At 40.9% G+C, this 17,330-nt stretch overlaps 1 protein-coding gene across 1 annotated transcript in view; it reads right to left on the minus strand.

The window, feature by feature from the left end:
• LOC121871477 overlaps positions 1-17,330 on the minus strand; it is a 180,025-nt gene that overhangs the window by 27,825 nt on the left and 134,870 nt on the right. The window contains exons 5-13 of the mRNA XM_042373825.1: positions 5,046-5,276; positions 4,544-4,647; positions 3,689-3,928; positions 3,045-3,171; positions 2,484-2,668; positions 2,041-2,265; positions 1,116-1,256; positions 804-966; positions 47-252 (exon numbers count right to left, since the gene is read on the minus strand). Coding sequence (XP_042229759.1) covers positions 47-252; positions 804-966; positions 1,116-1,256; positions 2,041-2,265; positions 2,484-2,668; positions 3,045-3,171; positions 3,689-3,928; positions 4,544-4,647; positions 5,046-5,276 — 1,622 coding nt within the window. The remainder of the gene's footprint in view (positions 1-46; positions 253-803; positions 967-1,115; positions 1,257-2,040; positions 2,266-2,483; positions 2,669-3,044; positions 3,172-3,688; positions 3,929-4,543; positions 4,648-5,045; positions 5,277-17,330) is intronic.

Genomic DNA, 17,330 nt, shown 5'->3' on the forward strand with positions numbered 1-17,330 from the left:
ATACATATGGTAAAAAGCAACGTTTAAAACCAACTTTCGGACTCACAGATTGCCAGGTAGGGTCCCCGCCCGTTGGCGGGTTAACGCCAGCTGTCACGCTCACAGTCACATTTTCAGTCCACACGGTGTTGGTGCCTATGACGAGCCCAGCCCCCACAGCCACCGACTCCCCGGCCACGGCATCCAGGATAAATATGTTAAACCCAAACTCGATCTTGAAATTGGGGTCAGTTAAGGCAGCCGCGAGATCAGCTGTATGGACAAGGACATTATCATATTATAAACTAAACAAAACAACACTCCTAGTTTTCTAGGACAAGTAGTCGATCACTAGTATACTAGCCCAAAAAGTCTTCAACAAATAAAACAGTTAAGACTACAGGACATAAATAGACAGATAGACTTCGTAGTTAACCTAGTCATTCTTAAACCCAGCTATAAGATGTAAACCTTTTAAATTATTTTAAGATTTCCATTTGCGTAACTTGTCATGTATTTTTTCAATATCCACTTGATTTTGCCCATTACAATATTATAATCGCCATCTGATTCGAACTCCTAATCTAAGAAATTGACTTGACTCTCTATTTTGATTGAGAAGCTAACTTATCTATAGTACTTACTACCTACACTCTTATCTTATCTTACTCATTGTATTACCTCTACTTCACCTGCGTTCTGTTGATTAATCTTACTATATTGATTATTGCACTACATTGCTTTTGGCATTGTGCTCACTCAGGCATTACCTTGCTCCTACCAATGACTTGACCCTTTTCAATAGCCAAGAAGAGAATAATTACCGTAATCCAGGTTCCTCAAAATTATCTGGGCCTCAATGGTGGCTCTGTGAAAGGTGCGTCCACTCACTGACGGATGGTAGGTCACTTTTCGAGAGTTGTCCACCATGCAGATATAATTACTTCCCATGGCAGAGATGAAGATGTGGGAAACTGAGAACTTGTCCTGTGGGTTTAAGAGACTCCTGTTGTACCTTGTTGCTTTTTCATGTTCTAGGCATATATATATAAATATATATATATATATGTATATATACACAACAAAAATTGACACACACACACACACACACACACACACACACACACTCGTCTTACATGAATCCCGTCCGGGGTGTACACTTCGAAGAGCATCGTGGTAAAGGGATCGTTCATGTAGACGTCAATCTTGAAGCCACCACCAGCGTATTGTGCGATGCTGCTCGGACTCGTCATCGTTACTGTTTGATCATGGGCAACCTGCAGGTGAATCACGAAAGGTAAGCAGGGTATTAATGTTCATGTGTCAGAGGTAGCAAGGAAGGGACAATGATATATTACATGGGGGGAATAAAGATTCGTTGGTGTTTTCCATGAAGTGGCTGGTGGGAAACAGAGATGGCATGGAGGTGGGAATGGAAGAGACCTAGGGAGGAATAGGACGAAGTGAGATGAGTAATTGGGAATGAAAATTGGAATAGTTAAGGATGGACTAACAGGTGAATATAGAGTTTGGAGGGAGAGTCAGAGGACATGATGAGTTGAGAAGGGTAGGGAGAGAACTGGGAGATTTAGAAGGGAAGGAGAGGTATAAGGAATGGAACAGAAAGACCTGAATTGGGTATGAAGGGGAGATATAGCCACATATTGAAAGGTAGGGATGGTGATTCTTCCTCACCCTCCCTTACCCTCCCTCCCTCATTTTCCCCCTCCCGTACCCTCCCTCCTTCACCTTCACCCGCTTCCCTTCAACCTGTCTCCCCTACCCTCACCCCCCCCTTCTCCCCTTCACCTTCCCTCCCTCATCTTCACTCTTATCCTCCCTCCCTCCCTCACCTTCACCCTTATCATCCCCCTTCATCCTCCTTCCTTCACCCTCACCCTCATTTACCATCCCTCCTTCCTTCATCTTTCATCCTTTACCCTCTCCCTTCTTCACCTTCACCTTCCTTCCTTCCTTCACCCTTACCCTCCCTCCTTTACCCCCTCACTCCTTCACCCTTACCCTCCTTCCCTCACCTTCACCCCTCTCCCTGCTACTCACTGCTGTGGTATCGAAGCTGTGCGTCTCCTGGCTAACCCAGACCCACTTCTCGGAGTCATACTCGGCCCCTGCTGTGACGATGACGGAATCATTGGTGTAGGCGTCGTTCTTGACAAGAGTAGCAGTGAAGGTGATTCTGATGGTGCTGACATCGTCTGGGGGTGTTCCCGAGGTGTACGTGTCCCCGTTCTTGATCCTACCGAAGTCGATGATTACACGGTCGTACTGGAATAATGAACAGAATGGAATACTGAAAGTAGACATAATGGATTAGTGAACAGAATACAAAAGGTAACAGCAGCGGACACAGTTTTTAATGACGGACAATAGAATGGAGTGAGTAGCATTTTTATCTTATGAATTAACTGATAATGATTGTACAATTTTATGTTTCACTACTACCACAACTAGTATCCAGTATCGTATCCATTAGTCGTACTCACGAAGGTTAGGAAGAATGGGTTGTACTCGTAACGGGTGGAAAAATCGGCTGGAGCGATGGCCGCGCCTGCTTCATCTGTGATCCCACTACCAATGGACTGAATGACCACGTCACAGAGAGCGAACTGGGTGATGCCAGACACAGCATCCATTACGAAGATTTCAACTATCAGATCGATGGCAGTCACTGGAAACGAAGAGATCTCATGTCTTGAAGTTTTGAAGGGTCTCTCTCTCTCTCTCTCTCTCTCTCTCTCTCTCTCTCTCTCTCTCTCTCTCTCTCTCTCTCTCTCTCTCTCTCTCTCTCTCTCTCTCTCTGTTTATTCTATTTATTTCCTCTTTTTCTTTTTCTGGACAAAATAATTGACAGACAGGTGTGCAAGACGAGACAACAGGGAGAGAGAGAAAGGGGTATATGGGAAAAATGACAGGTATATATAGGTCGAGCAGCAAGACAGGAGATAAACAGACAGACACATAGACAGGCAAAAGTAGAGAGATGAAAAGAAAAGATAGATAAACATTCACATAGTCAAAGTGGAATATAGATCGACAGGACTTACCGAGATTTGGAAGAGCAACTTTCATTTCGTAGTCGACAGAATTACCAGGTTGCAGTGTGGTTGTACCTCCGGCTAACTTGTTCAGTTCTAGATTGGCGGTGGAAACCGAATCGGTGGGTCCGGCAGCCTGCAGAGAATAAAAGATACTAGTTTCTCGTTCTGTAGACACACTCTGTTCCAGGGTTAGTACCTATGTAGGCAGTCACTAGATACTCTGAAATTAGTACTTTACCCTGGATTATACCACAACCACCACCGCTACTATCTTATGAAGTCACCATTACCTTTCAGAACCACTACAGTCATATAAAACCATTACTATCTTACAGAACTGCTTCCATCATCTTGCAGAACCATTACCATCACGTTACAGAACCATCAGCACATAATAAAACCACTACCAGCACGTGACTATCTGATGGAACCACCAGTATATTACAGTACACCCACTCTCTGACAGAACAAATACTTTATGACAGAACCTAACTATTTCATTACATAATCTGAGAGAACCCCTTTATCTTAAAGAACCACTCTAACTTACAGTATCAACATTATCTTACAGAACTACCACTATCTTATATAACCACCACTGTCTTAGAGAACCAACACCATTTTCTTACAGACCCAACAGATGCACTTACGGCTCTCTTCTTCCTGACTAGAGTCTCTGGTTCCATGAGGTCAACACTTTCAGAGTAATTATTATTGTTGTCAATTCCGCCGCCGTCGTTGTAATCTTTCTCGTCACTCAGACTCTTCTTGTCCTCCTCTTCTTCCGTCTCGTATTGTTCATCCTCCTCGTCATCATAGGTGTTGATCAGAGAAGCGCCAGTGCCGTGGTCGATGTTGTTGCCGAGGGGCACGGCATCTGGCAGGGCCTCCTGTGGGTGTAAGGGAGGTCGTGCTGTGACAGTGTAAAGCATTAGGGTTATGTATTAAGTGTCAGTCTCTCTCTGTAAGCATTCACACACACACACACACACACACATACACACACACACACACACACACACACACACACACACACACACACACACACTTACACACACTCTCAGTCAACACTCACCAGTTGTGTCCTCAAGCGGCAGAAACATGATCCCAATGATAAATAACAATTATCAGGTATATTATACTCGTTTCGCTTGATTGGTCAGGTGACGCAGGGTCACTGGATCAATATCTCATCAACTGATCAGTGTAATCACATTATTAGCACACTCATTTGGCTAATTGAATCACCGGATATATTATAATTGTGTGTATATATTTCACATGCTGATTATATATATATATATATATATATATATATATATATATATATATATATATATATATATATATATATATATATATATATATATATATATATATATATATATATATATATATATATATATATCTTGACACTGACAGCCTGCAGTATTTGAATTTAGTCTCAGGGATCCCTCGAAAGGGTAATTTACCTAGTCGAAGAAATCCCAACAGGAATGAGTTACCTGGTGGAGCAGGTCTTGGAGAGTGTCGTCCCTACGCACAACCACAGTCAGCACTTGGGCGTCAAACATCGGGTGGTCAGGCAGGCCTCTTGAGTCCTTGGTACCTGAAAGAACATAGTATAATTATGTACAATAGATGTTAGTTAGTTCATATGAAGGCGAGAGTCGATGGGCTCAGGTTCCTAATACAGGTAATGGGGAGGACAGACAGACAGACAAACAGAATTTGAATAATAGATAAGATAGTTAGATAGAATTACTCAGAAATAAAAATAAATAAAGACAATAATAGAAAGTTATAAAGAGAGGCGAAGAAATAAATTGACGTAGATATATAAAGAGAAAAAGAACATAAACTATAACGAGAAAGAGATAGAGAGATACTGAGAGAGATATGGAGAATTTTGTAAGTAGATAGACAAAGGGATATAATAAATGACTAACCGAGAATGAAAGTAGAGAAAAGAGGTAGTGAAAATGTTCGATAATGGTACAAACTCACTGGAAGCGATAATTTCTACATGGTACTGTCGACCAGGTTCCATCTTGACATCAGGCTTCAGGTAGATGAGACCGGAGGAATCATGGATGCCGAAGAGGTCATGCACTTCCTTGTTCTCGTCCAGTATGGTGTAGTGGATGGTGGCACAGGGACAACGGGTGTTAAGTCCTGGTCCTAAGGGACATGTAAGACCCAAGTCCTCATCCTCAGCTACTGCCTTGTACACCACCCCTGGAAGATGAGGCACAAGTGTTAAGTTCGGTACACCACCCCTGCAAGATGAAGCACATGTGTTAAGTTCAGTACAACACCCCTGGAAGATGAAGCACATGTGTTAAGTTCAGTACAACACCCCTGCAAGATGAAGCACATGTGTTAAGTTCAGTACAACACCCCTGGAAGATGAAGCACATTTGTTAAGTACAGTACAACACTCATGGAAGATGAGGTATAGTCAGCCAAAGGTGCAGCGACTTCACCTTGTATCTCGTACTCACAATTTTACCTGGCTATACTTGGTAAAGGAAGGCTGTATGTAAAGGTGATTGTGATTGGTGGATCTACTCTTAGCTGTATCACTGTCAGGATAAATATTAAGCAAACCAAAAATAGCATTTTTATAATAATAAACTATTAAATGTTATTTAAAATTATAAGAAGTTTCCAATTGTTCGTATATCTGCTTAAATAATGAGGAAAATTTTATATGAGAATCTTGTGGCAGCCCTCGTTGTTGCTGAGTTGCCAATTCATTAATATATTTTTTTTCATTATTTAAGCATTCTACGAACCTTTGGAAACTTCTCATTATCTTAAATGACAATGAATAGTTTATTATTATAAAAATTCTACCTTTCGATTATGTTGTACATCTCTCTACGATTATGTTAGTGATATTATCGAGACGATCTTGTCCTTTTCTTTAGTCATTTTCAATAGTTAATTCTTGTAAACTTTTATCACATATTTTTTGCTTTAATATTCGATTTTGGTGTGTATTTTGTTTTTACTGGTTGTAACCAAGTCATTGGTCATTGCTGAAAGCTTGAACTAATAAAAAGGCTGTAATTGTGTATATAATGTATTGTATTTAAACATACACGTCTCCACAAGCGAATATATCATGTATACTAAAATTATATATATATATATATATATATATATATATATATATATATATATATATATATATATATATATATATATATATATATATATATATATGTGTGTGTGTGTGTGTGTGTGTGTGTGTGTGTGTGTTTGTATATATGTTTTTGCATTATAAGGGTCACTTCAAAGTCTTAAAGTAAAAACAATATGAAGAAACTACAGCAAATCACCCCAAGAACGTCCAATAGTTCTCGTTTCCCAGAGAGCAGCGAACAATTCTCGGGCGAGCGAGATTAGGTTAGTTAGCATGTGTGGTCCCCACCACCAACTAACCTAACCCCCTGGACACTAACCCAGCCAACTTCCGGGTACCAGAGGCAGAACTATGACACATGAATAGTTAGGACAAAGAGAGAGAGAGAGACCGCTGCACACTTTTTCACTGGGGTATGAGAGACCAAGTTCGTAATGCTTGCCTACCAATATCTATATAAATTTTCTCTCCTTAAGTTGTATTATTAACTATCAAAACAAATTAAAGTTTCCTCTGTGTTAATTATATGAATTCTACTTGTTAATGTTGTTGTATGTTTCATTCGCCAGTTTTATTAGTCTTTTTTTTTAACGTAGCTGTGATTACTGTATAATTGTTCTGTTATAAATATTATCTTTTATTTAAACTCTTTTATTGTCGAGATCTTACCAAAATTAATATATTGATGTTTGTTTGTATATTTGTACTGTTATTCATTTTATTCTCTCTCTTATTCTCTCTCTCTCTCTCTCTCTCTCATTCTCTCTCTCTCTCTCATTCTCTCTCTCATTCTCTCTCTCTCTCATTCTCTCTCTCTCTCGCTCTCTTAATCCTTCTCTCCTGAATTCACGCAGTGTTTCAATATGATATTAAAACGTTTAAAAAAAGCTAGTTTGAATTACATATTTTCTATGACCTATTTTGATGAGATAAATTTTCTGGTGTTGAGGTAAAACTGTGTTGTGGAATAAATGTTTTGTGTATAGAGAAAAAAGAACATAAGAAAGATTTAATTTTATTGATTATTTTTTTATTTTGTTTCAATAAAAAATAATGAAAGCTTGAGATAAAAGAAATGAGGATATAATAAGGACAAATTGAAAGAAAAAAAGAGAAAATAAGCGAAGAATATAAACAAATAAAACAGAACATAAATAAAAGATAAAATAAATTAAAAACAAATACAATGAAATGACAAGATTAGAACTTTTTGCTAACTGCTGTAATTAACGGTACTGTCTAGTTTACCGATAGTAGTTAAGGTGTAACACAAGTATTGTCTTATATTAGTTAAGTTCAAATTGCCTCAGACTTATTTTTATAAGTAGACTCGAGGGAGAACTTGTACGAAAAGAGCTTTTAATATTCTGCACTAACACCTCCTCCTCCTTCTCCCTCTCTTCTTCCTCTTCTTCCATTCCTCCACCTGCTCCTCCTCCTCTTTCCTTTCTTTTTCTTATCCTTTCTTCTGTTCGTCGTCTTCCTATTTCTCCTTTCCCTCTTCTGTCTATGCTTCCACCACCTCCTTCCCCTCCCCTCCTCCCTCCGCCTTTACTATTTCCCTCCTCTCTCTCTCTCTCTCTCTCTCTCTCTCTCTCTCTAAACGCCTTACCTACACTACTCTTTACCTCTCTCACTCAACTGGCCCACATTACCTTCTCGCAAATGACCGAAAATGCAACTGAATAATAACTCGCTTTCAAGGGGAAAATATATACCCGCTAGGTAAGAGATTCCAGGGAAATACATAGCAGTTATACCTGATACGAAGCGTATTCCTCTTTATTGTTATATTCCGAGGGCATTGTTACGCCTAGGAGGTAAGTCATATGTTACATTTAATGCAGGTTTCATTGGAGCAATTCTGTCTCCCAAAACATGATTACATTAAACGCTAGAGCATCTAGGTCTGGTTCAATAGTGCACAGTCTTGATGAGTTCTAGTTCGGATAGAATTCAGCATCACCAACCTAACCTAACCTAACCTAACCTAACGATAAGAATTGGTTCCTAGTCCTAAAAGATTTCAATTGTTAATGGTCAATAAATTAGAATTGTGGTCTATTAAGAGTGGGGACTAATTGGGACTACGACCCACATGGACTAAGGCCAATTAGGACGAGGACCTATTAGAACTGGGGCCCATTAGGACTGTGAGCCTATTTGATCCGCCGACGTTCCATCTAGGAAAAAAATGGGCCTTCGTTTTCTTTCGCTTTCGAGAGGAAACTATGAAATTAGTCTGGACAGATCGTGAGGCAAAGAACATTCCTTTAGCCAAGCCGGGTCGGTAATTATGCGTGTGCTCTCAGGAAGTGCAAGACTCATTTCCAACTCTTGATTGCCAGTACGGTGAAGGAGGGGGGGGGAGGGGACAGAGAGACGAAGAGAATGAGAATGAGATAAGAGAAGAGAATTTAGCGGGAAAAGATACCCCCACGGTAATAGGTACAAGATTGCAGGGCTTAGCGGAAAGCCATGGAAGCAACCACGTGAATCAGACGGCAGAGGATAAAAACCTGGAAAGGGGAAACGAAAAGAGATTAAGAAGAGAGCAAGTAGATAAGTCTGTGAGGCTAAGAGAGAGAGAGAGAGAGAGAGAGAGAGAGAATGGCAAAAACGAGAGAAGGAAAGAAAGAGAAGAACAGATACATAGAAAAAAAAGAGAAAGGGAGGCAGAGAAAAAGACAGAGAGACAGATTAGATGGGCAGAGAAAAGAAGACAAAAAAAGAGAGAAAGAAAGGTGTGAAAAGAAAGTAATTCCCTAAAGACAAAAGTGTGAAGAAAAAATAACGAAAAGGAGGGCAAAATAAACACCGTAAATAAACTCCCTGGACCAGAAGACGAGCAAGAAGCATGAGAGAGAGAGAGAGAGAGAGAGAGAGAGAGAGAGAGAGAGAGAGAGAGAGAGAGAGAGAGAGAGAGAACAAAACAGGGAAGCAAGGAAGGGGGGAAAATTGTGCTAGAAATAACCTCCGCCGTTGCCCAAATTCCACGCCATCTCACCCCTCCCCTCCCCCTCAATTCTCTCCCTCACCTCCTCTCCCCCTCCTGGAGTCTGGCAATAAAGGATGCAACTTCTTCTCCGTCTTCACCAGCGGCAGGAGTGGGAGGGACTAAGAGGGTACTGGCTGGAGGGAGAGAGAGGTTGTGTAGGGTCCGCTCTGGGATTGCAAAGAACCTCTCACTTGCGTGGTACGATTCCTGTTAAAATACGTATTCCGTCGAATTTTAATCGTTTTATTTCTTTTAGTGACGTTTTAACATGTGCTTCGATTCCATGTACAAGGTGTTTAAATTCTGCCACGTTAGCTGGGGCTGTTATTAGAAGTTTTTCATTTTAATTATATTCTCCATTCTTGTCTATGGTTCATCATGTGTTATTTGATCTTTAAGTTGATTGTACCTGGTCATGGAAATAATATTTAAAGTATTTGAACCACTGGGCTTTATTTGGTGTGCCAAGATAACCTGCTGCATGACCATATCTCTCTATCTTTAACTTGGTAAATTTCCAAAAATCTTTAATAGAAATGACATTATAATAATTGCTCCTCTATTGTGAAGGTACACAGCCCTTATCACACCTACCTCCAGTAGGAACACACCAACACTGCTCTGTATCCCCCGAGTCTTGTATAGTTGGCCTCAGAGTCTGGTGAGAGTCGCCCTAAAGAACTAGGTGGTGTAGTGACGGTTTTCCTCTGGTGGGTCCTGAGCTCTGTGGTCACTGTACAGATATCCGACATACAGTGTTTTGTTGTTCTTTGTTGGTTCTCACTTCTCAAATATATATATATATATATATATATATATATATATATATATATATATATATATATATATATATATATATATATATATATATATATATATATATATATATATATATATATATATATATATACACACTTGTGTGTTTGCGTCAGTCTGGTGTGCAGTTATAGACACGCATGAGGAACTTCATTCATTCTAATTGTCGTGCTGTCATAAATTGGACCATTGGGCACAATCTCCCATCAGCATTACTGAAGTGTATAAACACCGACCCCACTAAGACAGCTGGCCCCTCACAACACTCAGGCCAGCCAGAAAAGTGGCGCCATCTGGACAGGAGAGCTCAGTGGGGCATTCGACCTGTCACGACCTCCACTCCATCAGGAAAACGAGTCCATCAGAACGGAGTTTCTTCACTACACAGACTCATTGTAGACACGTTGTTGCTTGTATACAGAGCTTATCAGAACGGTGGACCAGGAGGGGACCATCAGAATACAATGCCCATCAAAGGAATCCCTAGAACACAGGGTAAAATCTGGTTACACAGTCCATCAGTTCAAAAGCTCTTACAGTTTATCTGGTTTCCCCACAGAGACTCGTATAGCAGCAGGTTACTCACATGTTGGCAGGACAGTTATATGTATCAGACGGATAAATCCCCTGATTCAAATTCCTTCGAGAATCCAAAAACTCATTAGAGGGAGAGCAAAATGTTTAGCAGGAGAACATAAGGCCGATCAGGTGACACAGACCCCATAGGGAGGACATAAAGCCCTTCAGAAGAACACAGCCCTTCAGGACACAGAGCCTTTAAGGACACAAAATTCATGAGGACGTCACTACTGTAAGCCCATCAGGAGGACACGAAGCCCATCAGGAGAACACAAAGCCCATCAGGAGGACACAAAGCCCATCAGGAGAACACAAAGCCCATCAGGAGAACACAAAGCCCATCAGGAGGACACAAAGCCCATCAAGAGTACACGAAGCCCATCAGGAGAACACAAAGCCCATCAGGAGAACACAAAGCCCATCAGGAGAACACAAAGCCCATCAGGAGAACACAAAGCCCATCAGGAGGACACAAAGCCCATCAAGAGTACACGAAGCCCTTCAGCAGGACACGAAGCCCATCAGGTGGTCTACAGAGTCCGTCGAGGAGGACTAAGCCCCATCCAGGAGGCCATTACTGCCTTACAACCCTCCCACGCTCACCTTCCATGATTAATGATCTGACCCAAATGGCTATCGCGGGAGTGTTTAATGGGTTTCATTTGTGCTTAATGCTGTACCTGGAGGTGTAGTCAAGCGACGTGGGGATCACCCGCTTGAAGATACGCTTCCCTGGTCCCTTGCAACGACCGATTTTGGGCCTTATTTTCCTGGGTGACTAAAGGCTACTTTGATATTCGCTGAGACTCGTTTGCTTACGTCTGTCAGCTGATCAGGTGCGGGTATGTTTACGTCTCTCAGCTGGTGGGGTTTTGGGGGTACACTGACCGGTGGTCAAGCACTAAGAGGGTTAAGAGGCGTGTTTTAAGGTCTGGGACAAAGAGAGGGTCAAGTATCACGTACGTCCTATGAAGGATATACCTGGAAAGGGTCGTTTACACACACACACACACACACACACACACACACACACACACACTTGAGTGTATGTATCCTAGTTTAAGGACACTGCTTACATCTCCAGTTATACAAAACCCAAATGACGCTCAAGACATCACTGGAGCCAGATTTTCAGACGCACCAAAAGTCGTTACCTTCTTGTGAGAAATTGGACACCTGAATGATCTTTATTCAGATTTATGTTGACATTCACGATAAGATGTTCTTAGTGTGTGATCGTGATACAAACAACAGCTGTGGCGTAAATAATGTTACGGACGAGGTCATTTTTCTTGAAGATCCTTATGCTGTCTAGATAAAGAACCATGTGAACGTTTCTAGATTCTTCAGATTTTTTAAAGAGATTTTTCCAGATTTAACAAAATATGAAGATTCCTAGAGAGATTTTTCTACAATTAAAGACATTAGAAATTTTTCAGTGGATTTATATGGCTTGAAAGGGTGTGAATAGTCATAGAAAGATGTCCTCGTTTCTGCGTATGAGTACAATATGATATTGATGATACTACAACAATACTAATAACAATAAACACACAGATCCTAAACTACTGAACTTGCCCAAGTATTCTTAATAATGAACATCGCGATGGGGCAATAATACCTGGCAATAGCTTATCTCTATAATGTGAAGTTCCGAATGTTTTCAGGGCCAGTAATGTTGCTTGTGAGTTTCTCCTACAGTCTATTGTTGGTTTCTGATGAGTCGTATACACGAAAAATAATATATAGAAATAACAAATTCTTTATATGCGAATACATGAATAGCTACAGCATATATCTATATCTATATATCTATATATATATATATATATATATATATATATATATATATATATATATATATATATATATATATATATATATATTTCATGTAAATCACAATGAAACGTGATAAGATAAATCTTGATAAAATCACACGGGAAAAAACAACGGAGTACTTAGATACATATATATATATATATATATATATATATATATATATATATATATATATATATATATATATATATATATATATATATATATATATATATATATATAGGTGTGTGTTAGTATCACTTTTAAACGTGAAGATATAAAGGTCTGAGTTCCTTGTGACTACTGCTGAACATTTCTCCACGCTCTCTTTGAAAAAATGCTTTAGTAATGATTAATAAAGAATGTGGTGCCGCAGGGGGGTGGGGGTAATGGAGGGGGGGTTATGAGACCTCTGGGATATAGGTATTTCTGCACCTCCAGATTGTGAGGATCAGGTAAGTCGACCATTCTTCAATGATAACTCTTTTTTTTTTTCAGGCCATTAGAAGTCCTCCACTCTCAGGTAGTTAGGGTGAAGCGAGTGGACCATTTCTTAAGTATAATCATACTTAATTCACATGTCCTCTTGTCGAGAGAAAAGAAAAAGAGACAGATAAAGTAATGTAAGAGAGTTTAAGTGACTGTCAGAAATCTAGACGGAGGAAGTGAAAAATGGAGGAGAGAGATGAAGTAATTAAAGAGAATTTGAGCGACTGTCAGAACATAGACAGGGAAGGAGGAAAAAATAGAGCGAAAAGGAGGAAGAAAGTGGGGATAAGATAGTTAAGTGGAACAAACAGAGAGACAGACAGAGAGACAGACAGAGAAACAGAGAGATTAATCTAAAGACCAAAGTGACTTCCTAAATACCCTTCATTACCACCAGCTCAGCAGCGTGGCAGTTGATAAGTTGGGTTAATGAGTAAACAGGTGTGAGGTGCCACAGGTAGGTGGTGCGTGGTGAAAGGAAGGGGGGAGAACAGGAAGTGGGTGTGTCAAGGAAGAAAGGGAAGAAAAAACAGGTAGTGGGTGTGTCAGGGAAGAAAGGACAGGTAGTGGGTGTGTCAGGAAGAAAGAACAGGTAGTGGGTGTGTCAGGGAAGAAAGAACAGGTAGTGGGTGTGTCAGGAAGAAAAGAACAGGTAGTGGGTGTGTCAGGAAGAAAAGAACAGGTAGTGGGGTATGAGGGGGAGGAGGGCAGATGAGAGGCAGTGACTTAAAAGGGGAGGGGGAGGAGAACGAGATGGGAGGGGGGGGGTGGAGGTGTGGTTGGCATGTCAGGCGAAGTATATCATGGATAAGGATTGACCAATGGTGGAGTGTGGAGCATACTAGCCTCTCTCCTTCACCCTTCACCTCCTCACTATCTCACCTTATTTCTCCCACCAGTCCCTCTCCTCAACCTCCTTCACAGGCTCCTCACCTTAAACCTCCCTCACTCCTCTCCTCTCTCACTCTCCCTCATTCCTCTCCTCTCTCACTCTCCCTCATTCCTTTCCTCCCTCACTCTGCTTCACCTCACTCCTCTCCTCTCTCACTCTCCCTCACTCCTCTCCTTTCTCACTCTCCCTCACTTGTCCCCATCCTTCCTCTTATCCTCATTTTTTCTTGCTCCATCTTTCCTCCTTTGTACTCCCCTCCTCTCTACGTTCTTTACTTCTCCTCCCATTCCCACGTCCTACCTCCCCACCTCACGAATCCTCCTCCCTCCCACCTCCCCTCCCTCCCTCTCACCCTCCCTCTTCCCGCTTCCATCCATCTTCCTTCTCACCCCCCTCACCTCTCTCCCCCCCCCAGTTCCACACGCTCGCGCTACTTCACTTAAGAAAGAATTTTACCGCAGTACATTTAGTAGAAAGTGTCTCTCAGCTGCTGCACTGACTCCCTCCCACGTGACATTTGATTCACTGATACCGCCTCAAGTGACAGCTGCTATACTAATTCCTCCCTCGAATGACCAATGTTACACTAACTCTCCCTCAAGTATCAGTTATCACACCTGGCTCCCCTCGAGTGACCACTTCTACACTAACTCCCCCTCAAGTATTAGCTGCCACACCTGACTCCCCTCAAGCATCAGCTGCCACACTTGATTCAATAACTTATATCTTCACTCTTGAATTAGATATTCATGAATACATTAACAAGAACCAATAAAGGCTTGGTGTGTATATTACTTTGAATATAAATATTTCATAAATGGAAAAATTGCTTAAGAAATTTAATGTTTACTTGTACATAACACTGAAGTAGAAGACAACAAATAATTAAATAATGGTGTTATGTAAATAATGAACAATATGCTGTATGTTCTGAAGTATGTTGCAGAGTTGTTTACAATAGCCTCCTTTAATATAGTATTTGGCTACTCTTCGATAGCCCGGTTAGACTTAATAGCATCCTAAAGTGTGTTAACTCCTTTACACTCTCTCAGGTGTTATAATATACTTAAACGTTACAACTAAATTCCATTTACTATGATTTGAAGTACTGTGGTTGAAATACTGTGGTTGAAGTATCAGGATACTATATCGACGGTGAAGTGAGAGAGATTAACAAGTCTCTGTGTATCTGTAAACATGAGATAAACCTTTCTCAGTGTCTCTGTTTGTGAGCGAGAGAAAGAGAGAGACAGAGAGACCAACTTTCTTTTGCTTTCTCTTTTTCCTTAAGACTCAACTCATTCAACTGCAGTTAAGTTTCATCGTCATCACCCATCATCATTAATACATCTGGTGATGAAAGTAGGACTGGTACTCTCTTCCACCAATAAATCTCACCACACCTCCATCTCCATACCACATCCGCTTCACCAAAACACCACCACTCCACCACACTCCCACCACCATACTACCCCACCACACACCTCCAACTACTACTGTACACCATAACACCATTAAAATACCACCGCAACGCCACAATAACCACCAGTATGTCACCACAAAATTAACACACACCATCACTTCATCACAACACCACCATCCTCCCTTATTGCACCATCACAACACCACAATACTACCACCCTCCCTCATTACACTAAAGCACCACCACAACGCCACAACACCACAATACCATCACAAAACCACAATACCACCATTAAACCCCACGATTCCATTACACAACACAATGCCGTGGGCAAGACATGCTGCAGAGTGGTTGTATAATTTTTATAAGGTCAGGACAATGTTGAACTCCATTCTGTTCTCTGTATAAATTCTTAACTCTCGATCTACTGGCACTGAAATGTACAACTAATGTTTGTTTTCTGTAAATATAAGTTGTTTTTTTTTAATCAAGATTATTAACCTCGCTAGGATGATATTTAGCACCTTTAGGATTATGGTTCCATTAATTAAGGATGATTGCTTAAGGTTTAACCCTTTAAGGATGATAAATTTGCATGATGTTTGTTTAATGCTTCCAGAATGATAATATCATTCCTTAAGGTTTATGGTTTAATGGTTTAAAGATCGTCCTAAATCCCTGTGAATCTTAGAAGGATTTTACGATGTGTTTTTGACTCTCAGGGGACCCAAGTAAGTGTTTGTGACTCTCAGAAGGATCCCCCAAGAGTCCCTGTGATTCTCAATAGGACTCCCCTGAAAGGTGCCTGTGACTTTCAATAGGACTCCCCTGAAAGGTCCCTGTGACTCTCAATAGGACCCCATATAAGGTCCCTGTGACTCTCAGTAGGACTTCCCTGAAAGGTCACTTTGACTCTCAATAGGACTCCCCTGAAAGGTCCCTGTGACTCTCAGTAGCACACCCATCCCACGAACTCATTCTGGTTTCCTCCCACAGAATCGCCGAAGATCAAAACTAAAAATTCACCAAACTGGGTCGAGTTAGACAATGCAGAGTCGTGTTAAACAAGACTAACCTTTGAAAATGCTCTTGGAGTTTGTGCGGGTGTGGGAGAGGTGGGTGGCTGAGAGTGGGTTGGGGAGAGGTGGATGGGAGAGAGTGGGAAAGGGAGAGGTGGGTGGGAGAGAGTGAGAAATGATACGTAGGGGGTGATATACATTATCAGTTACAAGTTAAAGAACTCTAAAGGTACACATAATTAAACGCTTTTCCCCGGTATTTATTTGCCCTTGTTACTTTAAACCTAATAATACAGCAACTATATACGAGAATGGCAAACTTATTTAAAATACAACTTAAATTACAATAAAACCTTATATGATGAACAATGATGAACAATAAATAAGTAGTGAAAAACCTGGTAGTGTGTGCTGTGCGTCCTTATAGATACCCAAGTGTGCACCGTCTTGTCTCCACGTCAGAACTGAGTCAACTGACGATTCCACTGTTTCCACACCACAAAAGAAGGCCACCGAGCCCAGCACAGGCAGTTATTTTCCTCAATATTAAAATATACATCAACATTACAATTGATAATCTATATGTAATAAATTATAAAACAGTTCTTTTTAAAGCTCAATGCTGATAATTAACCACCAAAGAAAACGAGAATCGGCAACACAAACACAGGCAAAACTATTTCCCATAACAGGTGGGAGAAAGTGGAAATGGAGAAGTGGATGGAAGAGAGTGGAAAGAGGGGAGAGGTGGGCGGAAGAGAGTGGGGATGGAGGATTAAGGTGGCAGAAGGGATGAGAGGGAAGAATGGACGGTAATTGGAAGGGTTATTCGATAGAGTTCCTATGAGGGGCTGACAGGTGAAAGTAAAGGCAACATTGTGCTGGTGAGTGGGGATTGGGAGGTAGAGGAAAGAGGCGATAACTGGAGAAATGAGAGAGGAAAGAGATAGAGAAAGAAAAGGGATGGAGAGTGATAAATCTTAGAAAAAGGAGGGACTGTGAATTGTTGTATTGAAGTTGGAGGAACGAGAGAGAGAGAGAGAGAGAGAGAGAGAGAGAGAGAGAGAGAGAGAGAAATTAAAAAAGTGAAAGCAGCTACAGAATATT

This window comes from Homarus americanus, unplaced genomic scaffold (genome assembly GCF_018991925.1).
Source record: "Homarus americanus isolate GMGI-L3 unplaced genomic scaffold, GMGI_Hamer_2.0 scaffold45698, whole genome shotgun sequence".
Lineage (NCBI taxonomy): Eukaryota > Metazoa > Arthropoda > Malacostraca > Decapoda > Nephropidae > Homarus > Homarus americanus.